Source organism: Cyrtonyx montezumae, unplaced genomic scaffold (genome assembly GCF_038088225.1).
Source record: "Cyrtonyx montezumae isolate F1298 unplaced genomic scaffold, pur_monq_1.0 scaffold_39, whole genome shotgun sequence".
Taxonomy (NCBI): Eukaryota; Metazoa; Chordata; class Aves; order Galliformes; family Odontophoridae; genus Cyrtonyx; species Cyrtonyx montezumae.
In genome coordinates this window covers 1,040,761-1,058,725 of record NW_027072044.1, presented here as the reverse complement: position 1 = coordinate 1,058,725, position 17,965 = coordinate 1,040,761, and the positions used below count along the sequence as shown (strand labels likewise).

The 17,965-nt window shown below is 50.9% G+C and overlaps 1 protein-coding gene across 3 annotated transcripts; it reads left to right on the top strand.

The window, feature by feature from the left end:
• Window positions 1–6,386: 6,386 nt before the first annotated feature.
• Window positions 6,387–15,884, top strand: MIER2 (MIER family member 2). Of its 3 annotated transcripts, none has more exons than XM_065745909.1 (12): window positions 6,387–6,519; window positions 7,036–7,187; window positions 7,784–7,969; window positions 8,535–8,655; window positions 9,281–9,390; window positions 10,054–10,123; window positions 11,558–11,709; window positions 12,301–12,382; window positions 12,478–12,572; window positions 13,315–13,418; window positions 14,109–14,245; window positions 14,816–15,884. In XM_065745909.1, the coding sequence occupies exons 1-12, from the start codon at window positions 6,399–6,401 to the stop codon at window positions 15,289–15,291; spliced, it is 1,806 nt and encodes a 601-aa protein (XP_065601981.1). In that variant the 5' UTR covers window positions 6,387–6,398; the 3' UTR covers window positions 15,292–15,884. The 3 variants fall into 3 exon arrangements, with proteins under 3 accessions (XP_065601981.1, XP_065601980.1, XP_065601982.1); XM_065745908.1 differs by having other exon boundaries at window positions 6,388–6,519; window positions 13,315–13,442; XM_065745910.1 differs by having other exon boundaries at window positions 6,390–6,519; window positions 7,844–7,969; window positions 13,315–13,442.
• Window positions 15,885–17,965: the final 2,081 nt, after the last annotated feature.

Genomic DNA, 17,965 nt, shown 5'->3' with positions numbered 1-17,965 from the left:
TGCCAGCCCCACGCTGCAGCTGCTCCATCTCCTGTTACATTTACACAGAACCTTTTTAATGTTTTTACCCATGCATGTCAATGTATGTCTGGTCCCCTGCCATGCTGCGTTTTGAGTGGGCTGACCCTCGTCTGGCACTGGTGCCTGGCCCTCCCTCCCAGTGCAGGATGTGGGAGCACACGTGGTTTTCTCCCCCAGCTGCCAGCAGTGCAGGGGACTGAAGGGACTGATGGCCTTAGTGCCTCATCCCTACCCCACTGGGGGCTGCTGGCTCCTGCTCAGGTGGATCGAGATGAGTCTGTCAGCTGGGACAACTTGCAAGACCTTTTTTTTGTAATGGTTTGTAAAGGGGAAAAAAAAAGAAAAAAAAGAAAAAAAAAAAAAGACCCACAAATCTCAACTTGTATCTCTGAATAAAAGTATTAAATGTTTTCTTCTTTCTAATGGCTGCATCCTCTCTGTGCCCATGAGATCCCATCCTGGGGCTGGGATGGGAGCAGGGGCTGTGGAAGGCTTGAAGGAGCATTTGGAAGGGCATCCTGGTAGGGCTGTAGGTATCCCTGTTTGTTGTAGGAGTGTTGGACCTTTAAAGGTCCAACTCAGATAACTCCATGATTCTGTGCAGTCAGATTGGCAGCTTCCAGCAGATGAACTGTGCCCGCTGAGCACTGCCTGCTGCCTGGCCCTGCAGTCCCTGCAGAGGGCTCAACTTTGGGAAGAAGAAAATTCCTCGTTTCCATGGGAACTGGAAGAGGAAAGTTTCCAAGCTGGAGCTGGGAGCGAGCCATGCAGGCTGAGTGCAGCTGGGCAGTGGCACCCAGTGCCCACCGTGCAGTGCCTGCATCTCCCCTGTGCCCAGGCAGTGCTCAGTGGCTGATCCCAGTGCCTGCACCCCATGAGCTGCAGCCTTGCTTATCTAGGGGCTCATCTCAGAGCAGACTGTGGCTGTGACACGAGGCCCTGGAGCAGAGGGCTAACGATGCCTTGGGATGGAGCCAACCTTTCCACCATCCAGCATTACCTTTGGCTCCCTGCCACTATCTGCACGGCTACCTGTGGATTTCATTTCCATATTCATGGCGTTTTAATGACCCTGTAATGACTTCATGTTCTGCAATTAAAGGTAGAATCCTTTCGTTTTTTTCTTTCCTCCTGCAGATGAGCATCTGCATGGCATGATTCGTGGCATTTGAGCAGAGGATGGAGGCTGTGCAGGAGGATTAAACTTCAGTGATCTCCATGACCCCTGTATGTCTGTCTTCAGAGTTCCAATGCAGACAGACAGACATGGGAATCAGGAGAGGTGGGGGCACCCTGCAGCCCACAGCCCCCTGCTGCAGAGCCCAGGGCCTATACTGTTCCATCTCTATTCCTACAGCTCCTGGGCACCCCGGGGCCCTGCTATCCCTTGGGCAATGAGATGTCATTGCGTCTCGGTCCTGCAAGATGGATGCAGAGTGGGGGGAGGGGGTTGTGGGGACAAACCCCTGCTGCTCTCCCCCTCCTCCTGCCCCTCTGCTGGGCTGTCTGATACGTTCATGCCAATATACATACCTAGATACCTTATTTCCCTAACACAGGCTTTGTAGAGCCCAAGCTGCTGCCACTGCCCACCCCAGCAGCTTCCAGGGATGATACTGCATCAAGTGGATGAAGGACGGTGGTGAATTAATGCATGTGCTAATTCTGATGACAAAATTTAACATTTTGGGTAAATTCCTCCAGGTGAGCACGGACACTTGGAGAGGCTCAGCCTGGCAGATGTCACCACGGTCATTAAGCAGAGTGCTGCAAGCTGCCATGGACGCAGATCCAGGTCACCAGAACTGTACTTCTGGCACAGCACTGCACAGTGAGCAGAGATGGGTAATCATAGACTCACAGAATTGCTCAGATTGGAAAAGACCTTCAAGATCATCAAGTCCAACCTGAACCTAACCATACTACCCTAACAACCCAGTGCTAAATCACGTCCCTGAGCACCGCTGGCTGTGGAGAATTAAAAGGGATTTGCTGCAAGCAGTCCTTCTCTCCAGACTTTTGGGACAGTGCAGCTTGACCTTCCCCACACTGAGGGGAAGGAGGTGTCAGAGTGAACCTGGGCCTGCACAGCAACCTGTGGCCACTACCCTGCATTCTCTGTGTGTTTGGAGCATGGGACACTCACGGGATGGGCACAGGGTCAGGTCTCAGAGATAAAACCCAAAGGAAGGGCTCAGCAGCTGGAGCTGCCGCGAAGAGGAGCAGCTCTGCCCACATCACAGCTCTCGGACCTGAGGACAGGCAGCAGTGCTGCTCCCCACATCACAAACCTCCTGCCGTACACAACATTAGGAACAAAGCAGGACAAAAGGTTGTGTAAAAGTCCATCCAAAAGCCGCGCAGAGGGCTCCTTTTTCATTTGGATGAGACCGCTCTGTGCTGCGGATCAAAGCGCTGTGGCTGCGGTCCTCAGCTCAGCACCGCTCCGAGGATAACGCTTTGCTTCCCGGTACCGGCCAGGCCTCAGAGCCGCCTCAGAGCCGGCCCCGCTCCCGGCCCGCCCTGCACCGAGCAGCCCTGGACCCGCACACAGCGCGGTGCCTTTAGCACAGTGCTGTGATTGAGGCTGAGATCCTCCCCGGGCTCCTCGCACGGACCCTCCCCTCCGATCGAGGCCCACGGTGTAGCGGGGACGCGCACGACCCGCGCTCCGCGCGGCACCGCCCCCTGACCTCTGACCCCTGACCCCGCCGCGCCTCCGCCGCTCCCCCCGCCCTCGTGGCAACGCAGCCAATCAGCGGCCGCCGCCGCATCCGGGGCCCGAGCCCCCCCCCCCCTCCCCGCCTCCTCCCCCCCTCCCCTCACCAACCTCCGCCGCCGTTCGCGCCCGGCCATGGCGGAGGTGAGCGCGGAGCCGGTGGGATCGCGCTGGGCCCGGCCCGGGATGGGACCGCGTCTTCCGCGCCGCTCTCGGGCCGGGCTGGTCCCCTCCGGGCTGGGGTACCCGCGGGCGGGCTCCGGGGAGCGGGGCCGGCTCCGGGCCGGGGAGCAGCGGGGCTCGGGGCCCGGCTGGGTGGGGGGTGAGGGCCTGAGCGGCGGAGTGGTTCTGGGAGCAGCGGGGCTGGGCCTGGGGCGGCGCAGAGCGGAGCAGAGATGGCGAGAGTTCAGTCTGGTGGGGTCCGTGGTGGGGGGGTTTGTCCCGGGTGGGGGGGGTGGGCTGGGACCCCGCGGCCTCTCCCGGTGCTGTCACATCGGTGCTGCTGCTGAGGCCGTGCACGTCGTCCCCGCGTTGCGCTCTCTCTCTCTCTGATATCTCCCGGTGTTTCCCTCGCACCGCGGGGTGACGGCGGCACGTGGAAGCGATGGGAGCGCTGCGACGGCCGCTGTTCGCCGTGGGATGGCGTTTCTCTGCCTGTCCCACCCGGAATTCGTTTTTGGCCTCTGGAGCAGTGCTGCGTTCCCCTTTGCACTGTTGTGTTGCTGCGATGTTGGCCGACACATCCCTTTACCTTGGAGACAGCACGAGGTCGGACCACGGAGTTTCCTCTATGGCATCACCTCAGCACGAGGTCTGGGCAGTGGCTTTCTGGACAGTGCAGGGGGTGACCTGTACTTCTCATCCTCCGTGGACGTGTTGCTCTTTCAGATGCATAGATTACAGCACAAATGTGTTTCTGTCCGTACTGCTTTCCTCTGGCTGCCACTGAGGTTTGTAGACTGAATCCAAGTTGACTCTCACAGAGTGCAGAATACGTGTTAAACTAGCTCAGGAAATCACTTTGGTTATTGAAATAGTGACAGCAGTGGAGAAACGTTCTCTCTTTTTCCTCGCTTTCTTGCAAGAGTGGCTTCAGTTTGAAGGATTTTCAGTCTCACAGTCAGCGCTGCAATGGAAAATGGGTTTGTCTGTGCCCTTCCTCTGTGTTTTCTAAGACATGACCCTTGCTTTGTCCAATGTGCTCAACGACCCGAGTCCAGAACGAAGAGTGGCGTGCTGGGAACATCTGGAAGTACAAGGAAGAGGTTGGAAATGGCTCAGCATGTGTGTGACTTCTGGGAGAGGCAGGGGGTTGGAACAAGGTGATCTTTGAGGTCCCTTCCAACCCAACCCGTTCAGTGATTCTGTGATGGACTGTGCTTGATAAGCAGAGGGTAACAGAAGGAAAGCTGCTGCTGGGAATAACTCTTCCCAAGTGACCGATGGATGAAGGAGCTGTTTTGCAACCCCACAGTTCACTGTCAGTGGTGAACTGCTGTCATCTCCGTGGGGTCAGAGCTGCCACCAGTGCAGGCAACACCATCTGAGAGCTGCTCGTGGTCTGGGAACGTTTGATGATGCCTTGGTGTTCCTGCTCTCTTTCCAACACATGTAAATGCTGTTGTGTTTCCTTCCTCCTGCCCAGTGTTTGCAGTTGAAGTGTCAGACTGCAGCTCCTCACCTTCACACAGATTAACCATGTGTCCCGTGGCATCAGCAATTGGTGTAGACAGGAATATTCTGTCATTATTTACCTATTTAAACCAGACCCTCTTTTCCCTCCTATTCCTCTGTCTTGTCTGCTCTCTCTCTTCTTCGCAAGCGATCATAATTTGAAGGATTGTTCAGTTTTACACATTTTGATATCTGAATGTGAAAGGGGCTGCTTGCTCTTCTGCCCCTTGTTTCTTCTTTTCTCAGTCCAAACACAGCAGTGCTGACCATGCCATGGTGACTTACAGCAGTTCCCACTCACCCCAGTGCTGCCTTTGGAGTAACAAACTTGTGATTAGTTGCTGAGTTGTCATCCTGCTGCGTGGACTGTTGCTCTTTGTTGTAGCCTGTGATCTTTAATTCGAGAGCTCATCGTTCCTGAAGTGTTCTTGACACCTTTTGAGGCAGCCCTTCAGCTGCTGCCAGTTTCAGCCTTCGTTTTCAGAATCCTTTGCGTGCAGCCCCGTATTGATCCCTGTGTGAAGGAGGTGCAGTCAATATATGGATCATTGTCTCAGCACAGAGAGCTCTGCAGATCACTCGAGGCAGAAGGGAGTATAGACCACACCCTTCTCATATTCACCATTTGAAGGATTTATCCAGGAGGGTTTTGTGCTCGGTCCCATTCCAGTGAGGACCAGCAAAGAGACATTGAAGTTTCCTGAGTTACGAATCTGCGTGACCCAGCGTGACTGCTCTCAAAATGGAGGTTGTCTGAACTCTCTCCTTTTGTTAGCCCATAAATGTCTCCTCCCTTTTCTTTATGGTGCACTCTGCTGCAGCCGGGGTGCACTCCTGTGGGGTTACCCTGTTGCTAATGACCAGACACTGGGGATGATGATTTGTGGTGCTCACCGTGCACCTCAGCTGGGATTGAGGCATCCTCACTTCACTGCTCTGGGCAGGAGAAGGAGCAAGAGTTCCAGTGCTCCTTCACAGGTCCTTGCCTGCTCTCTTTCTTGGTCTTTGTCTTGATGGGAACATCATCTGCCTTTTAGACTGAAGCCTAGGGTGGCTTTTTTGGTGTATACTTTCTTTTAGAGGATCAGTTTTGATTTGGACCTTTATTTTCTAAGCTTTTAGAGCCTTGCACTGAAGCACCCTAGATGTCCTGGCTCACCCTGCGTGAGTGGGGAGCAGTGGTGCACAGCTGAGGTGGTTGGTGGCTGAGGATCCCAACAAGATGTCCACAATGACTGTGGGGTACTGGTGCTCTGGCTTCCCTCTGCCATGAGCTGCTCTCAGTCAGCTCAAAGGCATCACTTAATTACCTGCTTGCTCTCTGAACTTGATGAACAGCATTTCCATGTCCCTCAGCCCAGGGAGCTGCAGATATCCTGGATTGTTAGCCAGGCCTCAGTCCGTATTGCTGCATGAACTTCTGACCATGCACTGAGTGGAAGAAAGCAGGAGCCTGTTCTCACAGTCCACCTGTCTCATTTCTTCCCACCTCACCTCTCCAGGCTCCTTCACTGCCTGCCCAGCTCTGCATTTCTTGCCTGGCCCCTCTGAGTCTCCTGAATGTGGTGAGGCCTTGGGGAGAAGCTGGCGTGGTGATGGATGGCAGTTTCTGATTACATCTCCAAAGAGTGGCTCAGCTCCTGAAGGTGCTGTGTTCAAACAAGCATGTTGTGTGTGTTTAGAATGGTGGCTTAGGGTTAAAATCCTTCACTTAAGTGAATGTGTAAACCGTAAAGACGTGAGGTCTGAAGCTGGTGAGAGGATAAGTAAATAGTGGAGAACTGAAGGTAAAATGAAGACACCACCACATGCACTTAGAGACTGAGGGGAAGGTGCAGAGCCCAACGAGCAGAGCCTTGGGAGAGCAGTTTGATACACCTGATGAGAGCTCTTCTTGCACAGCACAATTTCCAGTGCTACCCTGTGTGGGTTTTGCTTTTACTGGCAGGGTTAGGAGGCCGGAGGTGTGTTACATTCATAAGAGATGTCTCAGCCATATCTTTCTCTTTTCTTGAAGGCCTCGGTGGGCAGGCAGAGCCCGAGGGTGGTACCATACCCAGCCCACAGCCTATGTCCTGGAGAGCCCAGCCTTCAGAGTGCAGCAGGTATCCACTTTGTTTGTCCTTCTGTTTGTTGGTCTGATTTGCAGAGGAATTTAAGCTCCTGGGTTCAATTTGTTTGTCTTCTCCCCTTCTTCTTCCAACGTCTGTTGAAGTTGGTTGATTCTGATGACACTTAACGGATGAGAAAAGTCTTAAAGGTGCCAAAGCTCCTACAAATGTCCATTTGCTGTTCTCCCAGTAAATAGTAATTGTTCTTAAAATCCCTCAAATGAAGGAAAAGTTGCAGTGTGCATTCAGGTGCTATGACATCAGAGAGTCCAGCCAAGAGAGGAAACACAAATACTTGGGCAACAGTCATGAGATTTGAATGTTTAGGGAACCAGACTTTGTAATACAGTGCTCACAGAAAGACTTTTTCTAGTTGTTTCCAACCTTTCTTGCTCTTTTCTACCTGATCTCTTCCTGCACTCACACCAAGGTGGGTCACGCCACATTTTGTTGCATCTGGAGATTGGGTTTAGGGTGTTGCTGGTATCCAACTTCTTTTAATCCCTGCAGTTGTGTCAATGGGCTCAGCTGATCATCGACTGAACCTAGCAGAGATCCTTTCTCAGAACTATGGTGTACGAGAAGAAAGGGAAGAAGATGATGATATTCAGGAGAAACAGAAGTCTTTAGAAGAGCTGGAGAAGAGTTTCAGTGCTTCTCAGGTAAAGGCAGCAAGGGAGGGGAAGGGAAATTACCTGATGGATTATTTTTTTTTTGACAGTACTGGTACCAAAGATCTTTGTGGGGTTAGATCTGAATTTGGGTAGCAAGGAGTTGCTCTTTCAGCAGCTGACAGCAGTACATTATGGAGTCTTTGTCTGCATGCTGTTCCTTCACACGCTTTGTCAGGGAGCCATCAGCTGCTGGGAGCATATGCAGTGTCCATTCCACAGTGGAGAGAAACCACAGAGATGAGGTGATGTGGTTCTCCATTGGGTAGTCCCCATGGAGGCCTCAGTGGGGCCTTGCTCTTCAGGTCTGGCCCAGGAATAATATAGAAATTTGTTCCATCTCTTCTGTATCAGTACAGTTTTACTGTATGGCATAAAATCTAGTATAAATATATTTTTAAAATACCCTTGGCTGTATTGTTTAGGGGTAGAAAGTTCCTGGCTGGTCCATACCTTTGAGAAGAACAGGTTGTGGTGTCCTGGAAGTCCATGCCCTCTTTGTTGTGCAGCATTACCCAAGGCACTCAGAGCCCCCAGAAGAGCAGAGCTGCCTTGACTGCCTCTGCATATCTCTGTGTTCACTGCAGCTGCTGTTGTTCTCGGTGATTGTTCCATGCCTGATGAAGCTTTGTCCTCCTCTTGCTCAGAGCAGTGAAATGCCATTTGAGGAGCTGCTTGCACTTTATGGCTATGAGGCATCTGATCCCATTTCAGAGCAGGACAGCGAGAGCAATGACATTACTCCAAATCTCCCAGATATGACCCTGGATAAGGTAAGAGCATCTGTCTGCTTGGGTGTGTGCTGTTGGCCTGTGCTGCAGCTTGTGCTGCCTTAGAGCTCTACATGTCTGCTAGCTCTTTTCAGAGGGAGTATGGGCACTGCCAAGGGGGGGGGGGTCTGCCAGTGAGAAACACCAGGTGCAGAAATGGGAATGAACATCCAGAGTATAGAGGAGAGTGGAGGAAAGATAGCTTTTAGAAAGAGGGCTTTAACAACTCTGTATGGAACTTTGTTAACAGTTCTTGGCTCATAAGGTGAGTCTGTGAATAGACAGGGATCTTTGGTGCTAGCTAACCTGTCTCTGGCTTCTGTAGGAATCCAGACTGAACACTTAGAGGAATGGTTCAAGGGAGAATAATCTAGGGGTGATGGGGAGCACGAGAATCTGTGTTTGAAAAAGCTGTGGCTGTGGGAGGGTGAGGAGAACTGTGGATGCAGCCACCCTTGGGCAGGAGTGCTTTCCTCTAGACCTCTCTTCCCCCACCCCCACCTCCCCCTGCTTTTATTTATTTATTTTCAATCTAAAATATTTTTCACTTTCTTATTGTTGTTAAAAGGAACAAATAGCGAAGGATTTGCTTTCAGGGGAAGAAGAGGAGACACAGTCTTCAGCTGATGATCTGACTCCATCCGTCACGTCCCACGATGCATCAGACCTATTCCCAAACCAGCCTGGCTGTACGTGTTACTCATTTCTAAATCATCCTTTTGTGCTTAGATGTGACGTGCAGGGTCAAACAGGGGCTTAGTTCTTTACTTTGTCACCATGTTCTGTGACATAAACTTGCCCACGTTCCTTCTGGGAGCTGCAAATAAACCTGAGTGCTGGAGGGGCCACCCAGCATCAGTTGGACATGAATGTGGAGTGTAGATGGATGCTTGTGATCATGAGAGAGTTGTCTTTAGCCATAACTTCTAAGTTTGAGAAAGTGAGAGCTGTTCTGCTACCTGTTGCAATTACAGTCTTTAAGATCTGACATCTCTGCAAGTGAATAAATTCAGTAGCACTGGGGCCTGATATATTCCTAAAGATTGGAATAGGCATGAAGCCAGAGTGCTTGAGAAGCTCAGTGTGAGGTGATCTTATTCCTTCTGCTGCCTTGCAAAATGAAGGGTTGGCTGGCACCACCCATGTGGCAAGTGTGCACATGCTCTTATTTAGAAGGGAAGAGTGGAAATATGGGTAAGTTGTCACTGAGGACCAAGCTGGAAGCGACTTTAAGACAGAAAATGAAGGAGAAAGAGCATGGAGTGATAGAAATGAACTGTTTCATAACAACAAACCTTTCCCTTTCCCACAAAGCAAACAACTTTCTTGCTGATGAAGACAAAGAGCCTTGTTCATCTCCATGTGCTTCCTCCATGGCTGAGGAGTCAGAGGAGGATTCCATGCCATCCAGCGAGTGTAAGAAGGTAAACGATGGAAATACTTCCAGAAAGGGAGCTGAGGCAGTGTCCCAGAGTCTGAGGAAAACATGACATAAAAGCACTGTGCTACCCCTCAAGCAAATTTTCTTGCTTTAACTTCCTTCTGCTCAATGCTTTGTGTGTTGAGGAAGGCAGTGGCATACATGGGTTGGAAGTATTTCTTTAATATGGTCTTGAAATCTCTGTCTGAAACTGTTCTCTGCTTCACATATGCAAAGTGCTCTTGTGCCTTGGTAAGTCAAAAATGCATTCTGTAGCCCTAAAGAAGTGATTTGCTGGGCTATTCCCAGCAAGCTTTTATGAGGGGGAACCATCTTACGGAAGAGAGGAGCAGACTCTCAAGTTCACCCTGGTTATGAATGTTGCAGGAGGCCTTTAGCACATCTTTTATCTCCAGCCTTAGCTATTTGCTGCATGCCTAACATTAAAACTGTGTCAATGCCTAAGGTCCCTCAAGTATGCTCTGTCTGGTTGTAAACCTTAATAGTTACCTTAGAAAGTAGTCGGGGTTCCCTAGAAGGGATGGTAACGCTGGGGACTGCAGATGTACCCTGGCCTTGTGGTGTCACAGTCCTTAAATAATGAAATGAACTCAGTGCCTGCTTGGAGCCTGTTCCATTTACCCAGCTCTCTGTGATGGTATTTCAGGACATCAGTATTGGACCTCAGTTCCAAGCCACCGTTCCCATCCTCCACTTAAACAGGCACGGTGAAAAAGGTAAGGCAACTTCCTTGGTGTGTCTTGCTTGGATGTAGGGCTGCTGTCATGGGAATTCAGTGGGGCTGTGGATCACCAGTTCTGTTCTGTCACTCAGCTTGGCATCTCTCAGTATCAACACCAAAATTTACAACTGTACCCAAGCTAGCTTTAAACTGGCTTCTTTGGATCTGGCTAGCAGTAGAGCTACAGAAGCTCAGTGAAAACTGGCTTGGTATGACAGGTAAGGAGGAGGGGGGCTCAGCTGTAGCCAAATCGAGATGCTGTGATGTATTCTGCTGACATCTTAACGACAGTTTCTTCCATTCAGTACTCCCTGGAGCTGACCAGTTCCCAGTTTGCAGACATCCTGATGTGCAGCTTGTCTCATAACTAGTGCAGTGCTAGCAGCAGTGTGTTGAGTTTCTGAAGAAGAAAGTTAACAGAAAAGCACCTCTTTAGAAGTGACTCATTTCCTCGCCAGTTCTTTTAGCCTAGCAGGCTTTAAGTGACTTTAAGTTAAAGGAGTGGAAAAAGCTTATGGTGCTCTCAGCCTTCTGTACCACGGGTTTAGTGCCTGTTTCGTATAGTCTGTATGTTTGCATCAGCATGAAATGAGAGGAAGCTGGCAGTAGATCTACCCAGGGTTGTTTTCTGCCCTGTCAATACTTCCTCTGACCTGATTTTACACAGCAGGAGTTGATGCCTTTGCCTGTAGAGATAGGTGAACAGGTAAACCATGAAGGATGCTAACGTTTTTATCTGAATAGAAAATAAAATCACTGTATTTCTGGTTCTTTTTATTGATGAATCCCTTCTTGCTTTCCTCTGTGCTGCTTATTTTACTTATACATCTGTTTACGTTGCTTTGTGCCATGCTCTCATGGACTAAGAGCCTTGAAATCTGGAGGGGCCAAGAACCACATAGCAATGCTGTGTGCTGCTGCTGTTTTGTGTAGATGGAGCAGCTCATGGAGGGGCATTACGAGCTAGAACAGCCTTGCAGCTGCTTGGTTTTATTTCTAGGATGATGAGGGTCTTGAGCCTAGGCCAGACTTATAGCTCAAAGCTGCCTTTGCTTCCTCATCCTTTTGTTTGCTGCACGTGGAAACTTACAACCTGTGGCTTTTAAGTTGCCAGGATTAATGAGTGAAAGCAACAGAGAACATGGTAACAAAAAACTCATCAGACAACCCTTGAGAAGAAGTGGAAACAAGTCAAGCCTGTGCTTGGGGCTCTGGAAGGGGTATAAGCAGTGTTAAACTTATCTGCCTCCAAAATCAGGAGGGGAAAACACAGCACCTTCAGACAGATGGCTGCTATCTCTAGTGCCAGCCTGCAGTCCAAGCAAAGATTTTCTTTCTTCTCCTCTCTCTGCTTTTCACGTCCATGCTGATTGTTTCTCAAAAGCAACAGGATTCTTCGATTAGCTGATTTCAGTGCTTTTTCTGTTAGCCTATGAAAATGAAGATCAGCTGCTTTGGGACCCAAACATCCTACCTGAAAGAGAGGTGGAAGAGTTCCTATACCGTGCAGTGAAGCGGCGGTGGGACGAGCTGTCTAGCAGCAGCCTGCCAGAAGGAGAGATGGTGAAAGACAACGAACAGGTAAACCCCTGCAGCCAGAGACTATAAAGAAAGAAATTCTGGCATAGTGGTGCAGTGTTCCCTCAGAGGTCCTGAATGAGGCTCTCTTAAAAGACTGGGGCCTCCCTCCTGTGATCTGCTCCTCCTGCTTCTTGAATAAGTGAGGCTGCCTCTCAGGTGCAGTCTTAGGAGGCTCTTCATCCTGCCTTTGCAAAATCTCTGAGACAGAGCTTGCAGCATGACCATCATTTTGGTTCTGTCCTCTGTAAGTTCTCTGTCTTTTTCTTTTAAGCCAGCAGAGGGTGAAGCTTCTGAAGAAACTTCAGAGCAGTTGTGTTTCCCCTGAGCTAGCCCAGCAGCTGTAGAAACATGGAAGCACGCCAGTAATCTCTAGGCTGCTGGTAGAAATGCATCTTTTCAGTCCTAAGGTTTGTAATGCAGTGCTGTGAAAACGAAAAGTGGAATAATCCGTGCTGGTAGCCAAGCTGGGGCTAGTGGCAAAGTGGCTCCTGGGAAAAATAAGTCTTACAAGACAGATGTGAGGCATAAGGAGGTCCGTATGTGGTATGTTTCTCTCACACATGCTGTCAGTCACTTTCTTTTGTGCCCTAGGCGTTGTATGAGCTGGTTAAGTGCAACTTCAATGCAGAAGAGGCATTACGGAGGCTACGGTTCAATGTGAAGGTTATCAGAGGTGAGAACCCCCTGTCTGGATTCTACCAGTCAAGGTATGTAGAAGTCTTCCTGGCTTCTGTACATTTTTCTCCAATTCCTCTGTTTTTTCTGTAGATGAGCTTTGTGCCTGGAGTGAAGAAGAATGTAGAAATTTTGAACATGGCTTCAGGGTCCATGGGAAAAACTTTCATCTCATCCAGGCAAACAAGGTAAGGATGTTCACCCCTGCATCACTCGGAGGCAAAGGGAATGAGACAGAAGTGTATCTTGAGCCCTAGCTGAGGCAGGAAGTTCAGGACTGTTCCATCCCCAGGCTTTGTGTTGACTCATGCTAGCAGGTGATGGGCTGTTCACTGCCCTGCTCTGCCTTATTTTCCAGGTGGGAGAAGTTACAAACAACACTGGCCTGCATGAGTGATGTCAGTTAATTACTGATTAGCCCTTTCTGGAGTCTCAAAAGTTCTTTCCAAACTCTCAGCCCTTGCAGTACCTTCTGTGAATGAGTGAGTTGAGCATGTGGATGTTTTGTAAAGTCCCCTGGGGTCCTCTAGGATGAGAGTTGCTGTCGTAGGGAGGACTGGGCCCCAGGACATATGCTGCTGTGCTGGGAGTTGGCAAAACCAGAGAGTCCAGTTCTGCCACTGATTCACTGCGGACATGTTGACTCTGGCCAGTGAGAGTGGATGCAGGTTTGCTCTCTTGATCTTAAGTGTGCTACTGCACAAACATTACAGTGTGTGAGCACACCTTGGGGTCTGCAAGAACAATTGTGCACCGTGGGGAGTTCCTTCTCTGGCTGATGACCACCTTGGAAATCTCAGCATCTGCTTCTGTTCTGCAGTGTAGATGTGACCGTAGTAATACTTTCTGTGCTGATAAAAAATGAGTGATCTCTCGCTTTGTGAGGCACATCTGGATGCTTGGCATGCTCACTGCCACGTTTCTTCTCAGGTCCGTACCCGGTCAGTGGGAGAGTGTGTGGAGTACTACTACATGTGGAAAAAGTCCGAGCGCTACGACTACTTCACTCAGCAGACTCGTTTAGGAAGGAAGAAGTACGTCCTCCACCCTGGAGCCACGTGCGTGGAATATTCTCACACTAAAATTAGTAATACTGTGGAGATCCCTGCTGCAAAGCACCTCCGCTCTAAAGACTGTGCTGTCTGCTCTGGAAAGGTTTTTGGGGGTGGGAGCACGTGGCCTGTTCTCAGAATATATCCCACTGCTGCTGTATGTGCTTGGATCTGGACTTATTCGTGCCAGAAAACTGCTCGCTTTTTTCATATAAATGCATTCATGAGAGAGGTTAGGGTCAGGGATTCAGGGCTGATCTCGAGGAGTAATTCAGAGGGATGAAATTTTGGGAGCAGGTTTTTTCTACGTGTAAAAATACTCCATCTCTGATGTGGAGGTGAATTAACTCATTTCCCCTTTGAGGCAAATTCTTCACTTCGAAACGTGCGTTTATTACAGCAAATGCTCTTCTAAAAGGTTGAAGCTGAAATGCTTTAAAAGGTCAAAACAAAATATTTAAGTGGAATCCCCACTGTCTTAATTGTGATTGTAATTGTGATTGCCTCCATGCCAGAACCTGAGCTGCATTCTGCACACCTGGTGCACGTTCCTTTTTGTGAGGCCTCTGCAGCCCTGTTGCTTTATTTGTTGGTGGGTTTTGATCCAGATCTGCCCTGCCTACATCTCTCTGGTTTGTGGGAGGTCTCAGTACCGTCTGCTTTTCCCCACAGGGATTACACTGACAATGATTTGGATGGGGGTGAGGTAGAAAACACCAGTCGCTCCCGGAGCTCCCCACCCATTCCCTCTGCCACCAGCTGCCTGGACTCTCACTTTGGCCAAGACCAGCTAGCAATTGAGAGCACAGGTAACTTCCTTCCTTTCTGTCTGCCCTGGGAACAACTCCTCTCCCTCACTCAGCAGCTGGACCCTCCTTTGCCTTTCTCCTTTTGCCATTATCCAGCAGTTGCTCTTTTTGCTGTATCTTATCAGTGTGCTTTCAGAGCTCAGTGCGTGTAAAGGAAACTTGGCTGTCTCTGCGTTGATGAGTACTGACTTTTCTAGAGTTGGTTTACAGTTGGTCCCACTTTGGATGCAGAGGAATGGCCCGTGGCATTCCCAAAGCAGGAGAATTTGCACTGACTGTGGCCACCTGCAGCAGGCAGTTGTTCCCAATGCACCTGCTTTAGGTAATGTGCACAGGTGTGTTCTCCAGAGGCTGAGTTGATGCACTAGAAGTCAGGCTGGACCTGTGAACTGCCTTCAGAGCTGTGAGGAGACTCAGAGAGACTGAACTGGCTTCATTCCCTCTCTCCATCAGTCCTACCACAGAGAAGGGCTTTGTGTTGGCACCTGCCATGGGGTGTATGCTCGAGGGGATGGGATTTAGATGGGATTTTTATCAGACCCTTACATTTCCCTCCTTTGCTGCACGCAGAGCCCCTGAGCGTGGAGAGCACAGCCTGCAGCCTGGGCAGCATGAGTGAATCTGGACAGGGCTACGAGTGCAGCACTCCTTCAGAGACAAATTGTTCCTTTGACCCTGCAGAGGAGACCTCCTCGGGCACCATCTCTGCTTCCTGCACACGGCATACTGTCACCCCCTCGGACACGGGGCTCTTTGCTTTGCCACCAGCAGGACCAGGACTAGCAGAGAAGCAGGAGACGTTACAAAGCTCTGGTGAGACGATAAGCATGGACTTCACTCTCCCTGCAGACATTAATGAGGGTTTGCCTTTAATTGCTGACCCTGTGGATTTGGACAGAGACCCAGAGGCAGTGGTGGCCCCTGCGCAAGTGTCCTTATCGGTCACAGATTTTGGCCTCATTGGCATTGGAGATGTAAATAGTTTCCTGACTGCTCATCAGGCCTGCTCAGCACCCGTGGCTCGGTCAGAGCCTTTGTCACAGTGAGAGTTTTCAGTCACATGAACCTGTCACGGACCCAGCAAGGACTTGGACCTGACTGAGTGAAATCCTGGAACTTCCGCTGTTCTGTAGGGACAGTTTGGAGCTCTTGGTCAGAATCCATCTTTCCATCTTCCTTGATCCAAGGCTACAGTGAAACCAAACACATTTCTTCTCCAGCGTGTTCTGACACAATCATGCAAAGCTGGTGGTTGGCTTGAGAGAGGGAGGGGGGGGAGGCCCACAACCCCCATTTCATTGACCGTGTGTTACCCCAGGTAACGCCAGGCTGTTGGGAAAATCCCTGCCCTCAGTACAGGGGAAGTGCCCTCTGCCCCCGATGGGACAGTCTGAGTGAAGAGATGTTTTGAGAACAGGGATGTATCACGGGCACTTCAGGGCTGGGACAGAGGATGCAGTCTGAAGGTCTGAGAGCTTAGGAAATCATCTTGGAGCACAGTTTGCTCGGGCTGGAGGGCTGTTGAGCAGCAGAGGTGAGCATGGTGATGCCAAAGGAACATGAGGAGTCCTGGCTGTTCACCAGTAGTGTGTTGCAATAGAAGCCACCCTCCCTGCTCCCCTTCTTGTGTGCTCTGAGCTGTGGGTTGTGGTAGTGCACACAGTGCTGTTCTCTGCAGTGTGCATTTCCCTGTGCCCACGCTGCCACCAGCTGCAGGTGTGATGGTGCAACCTCTTCCAGTCCTCTGGCCAAAGCTTCACAGCTTGGAAAGGGATGCTGCAGTGGTGTGGTGCATGCTTAAGCCTTTCCCTCCTTCCTTTGTAGAGGAAGGGGGTGGTTATCTCTGAGTTGAACCTCACACTGGACGGTGTCTGGAGATAGAACTGTGAATGTGGAGAAGCAGAAGGTGCCAGCACAGGGCAGCTGCCACCTGCTGCCCCCACCACCTGCAGTGGAGCAGCAGTATCAAATGGGGCATGGATGTGTGTGCATCCTGGGAGGGTGACAGCTTTCAGCCCCCGTTTCTCACTGGAATCAGAGAAGATTGCCCACAGCAGCACCAGCCATCCTCACTGCCACTTCGAGCCCCCGGGGTGCCCAGAGTAGGGCAGCAGTGCTGGCACCGAGACCCAGCAGGAGAGCACATGGCTTTGGGTGTTCCTGCCCCTTTCCACCCACCTCTGTTCGAAAATGTCACCCCAAATTCTTGTATGGGAAAGGGATGTCTGTAATGCCACCAGCGTTCTGAGGAGGGGATGGGGTGGGCAGGAGCTGTGGTGGCTGCTTGGTGGCCCAGGTGTGTGCCAGGTCTAGGGTTTGTGTTCTCATTCCCTTCTTCCATGCCAGGGAATGCTATCTGCTGACTTGCCAGGCAGAGCTCTGGTGCAGAGGTTCCCTTCCTCCTGATGTTTCCTGAGTTTGAGAAGGGGTTTGGGTTAAGATTTTTTTTTTTGCTTAGATTGGTGGAAGCCTTCAGGCTGTGATCCTGCAGTTGCTTCTGTTGCCAGTGGATTTGGAAGATGACTTAAAGCTATTGGCCTGGGTCCTCGTTGTACCTGGCCCGGGGAGGAGGGAGCATGGAGACAGTGCCAGACAGCTTTGAGGGGTGGCTTAGGGTCAGACCTCATCTCTCACCTTCGGAGCCCCAGACCTGTTCCCCTGTGCCAGCAGTGTGTTGGTTCAGTCCCAGGCAGTGCTGAGCTGTGCCAGGATCCTGACACAGTGCTCTTGTGACCGGGCATTGCTCTGCAAACCACATATGGTAAAACAGAGGTCTCTGGCTGCACCCAGCTGCTGGAAATGGAAAGCAAATCCAAGTGCCAGCTCCAAAGTGGAACTTCCCAGGCTGTGATTCCCCCTTTCTGGGGGAGAGAGGAAACTCCTTGGCTGGAAGGAGAGGAGGGGACCTCAGCAGCTGCAGCCCTCCAGGGGGAGGGCCAGGCCTCAGCTTCTCCTCTCTATCAGCCAAGAAGGTTTTTAGTTTTTCCTGAAGCTTATTTTTTCTTCGGTTTGTTTCAAGCCCCGATGAAAGGAGAGCAGAGGCTGGAGGAGGCAGAAGTGTCTCTTATTTATATTATTCAGTGTTGTTTACAGATTCGCATGGGGTCTTTCAACGTTGTCAACAGGAGCACGGCGCTTTGTCCACATCACTTTTAAGGGAGAGGGGTGGAAAGGGCTGGGACGGGGAGGGGAGTCACAGGGGGAGGGGATTTGATTTTGTTGGTTTTTTTTTTCCCCTACTTACAAAGCACATTCACTTTGAGATGCTCCCAGTGCTGGACTCTTCCCCCTCCCACCCTCATGCCCTACACTGTGAAGTGATACTGCCTTGAAAGGCCCCTCGCCGTTATTTATTTAATTAAAAACCTAATTTGAAAGCGAGCAGGAAAACTGTCTTGGGAATTTTTGGAGACTGAGAGGTCATAGCTCCGTGCAGCGGAAGGAAGCCCTCCTGGATCGCGTTTTCCTCCATCCTGCGTGCTGCCAGGACCTGTCACAGCAGCCCAGAGGACCTCTAGGGCTCAGTGCAGAGCCCACGGGGTGCAGTGGGGCTCCATCCACGCGTGTCGGGACTCCGGGGAGTGCTTCCCCATCACAGCCCTCTGTTCTGTCATGCGGCTCTTCAATCCCGGTCCCTTCCCCATCTGCTGTGCCCACCGCTACCGCCCCCGTGGGGCAGCACTGCTCCAAAACGAGAGGCAGCGTCGGGCGGGGAAGGAC

Excerpts from the sequence above, each read along its gene's own strand:
- MIER2 (XM_065745908.1), top strand. The coding sequence starts at position 6,399 with ATGTCTCAGCCATATCTTTCTCTTTTCTTGAAGGCCTCGGTGGGCAGG. Across the intron at positions 6,520-7,035 it reads CAGCCTTCAGAGTGCAGCAG|TTGTGTCAATGGGCTCAGCT; the intron begins GTATCCACTTTG and ends TAATCCCTGCAG. Across the intron at positions 9,391-10,053 it reads CATCCAGCGAGTGTAAGAAG|GACATCAGTATTGGACCTCA; the intron begins GTAAACGATGGA and ends ATGGTATTTCAG.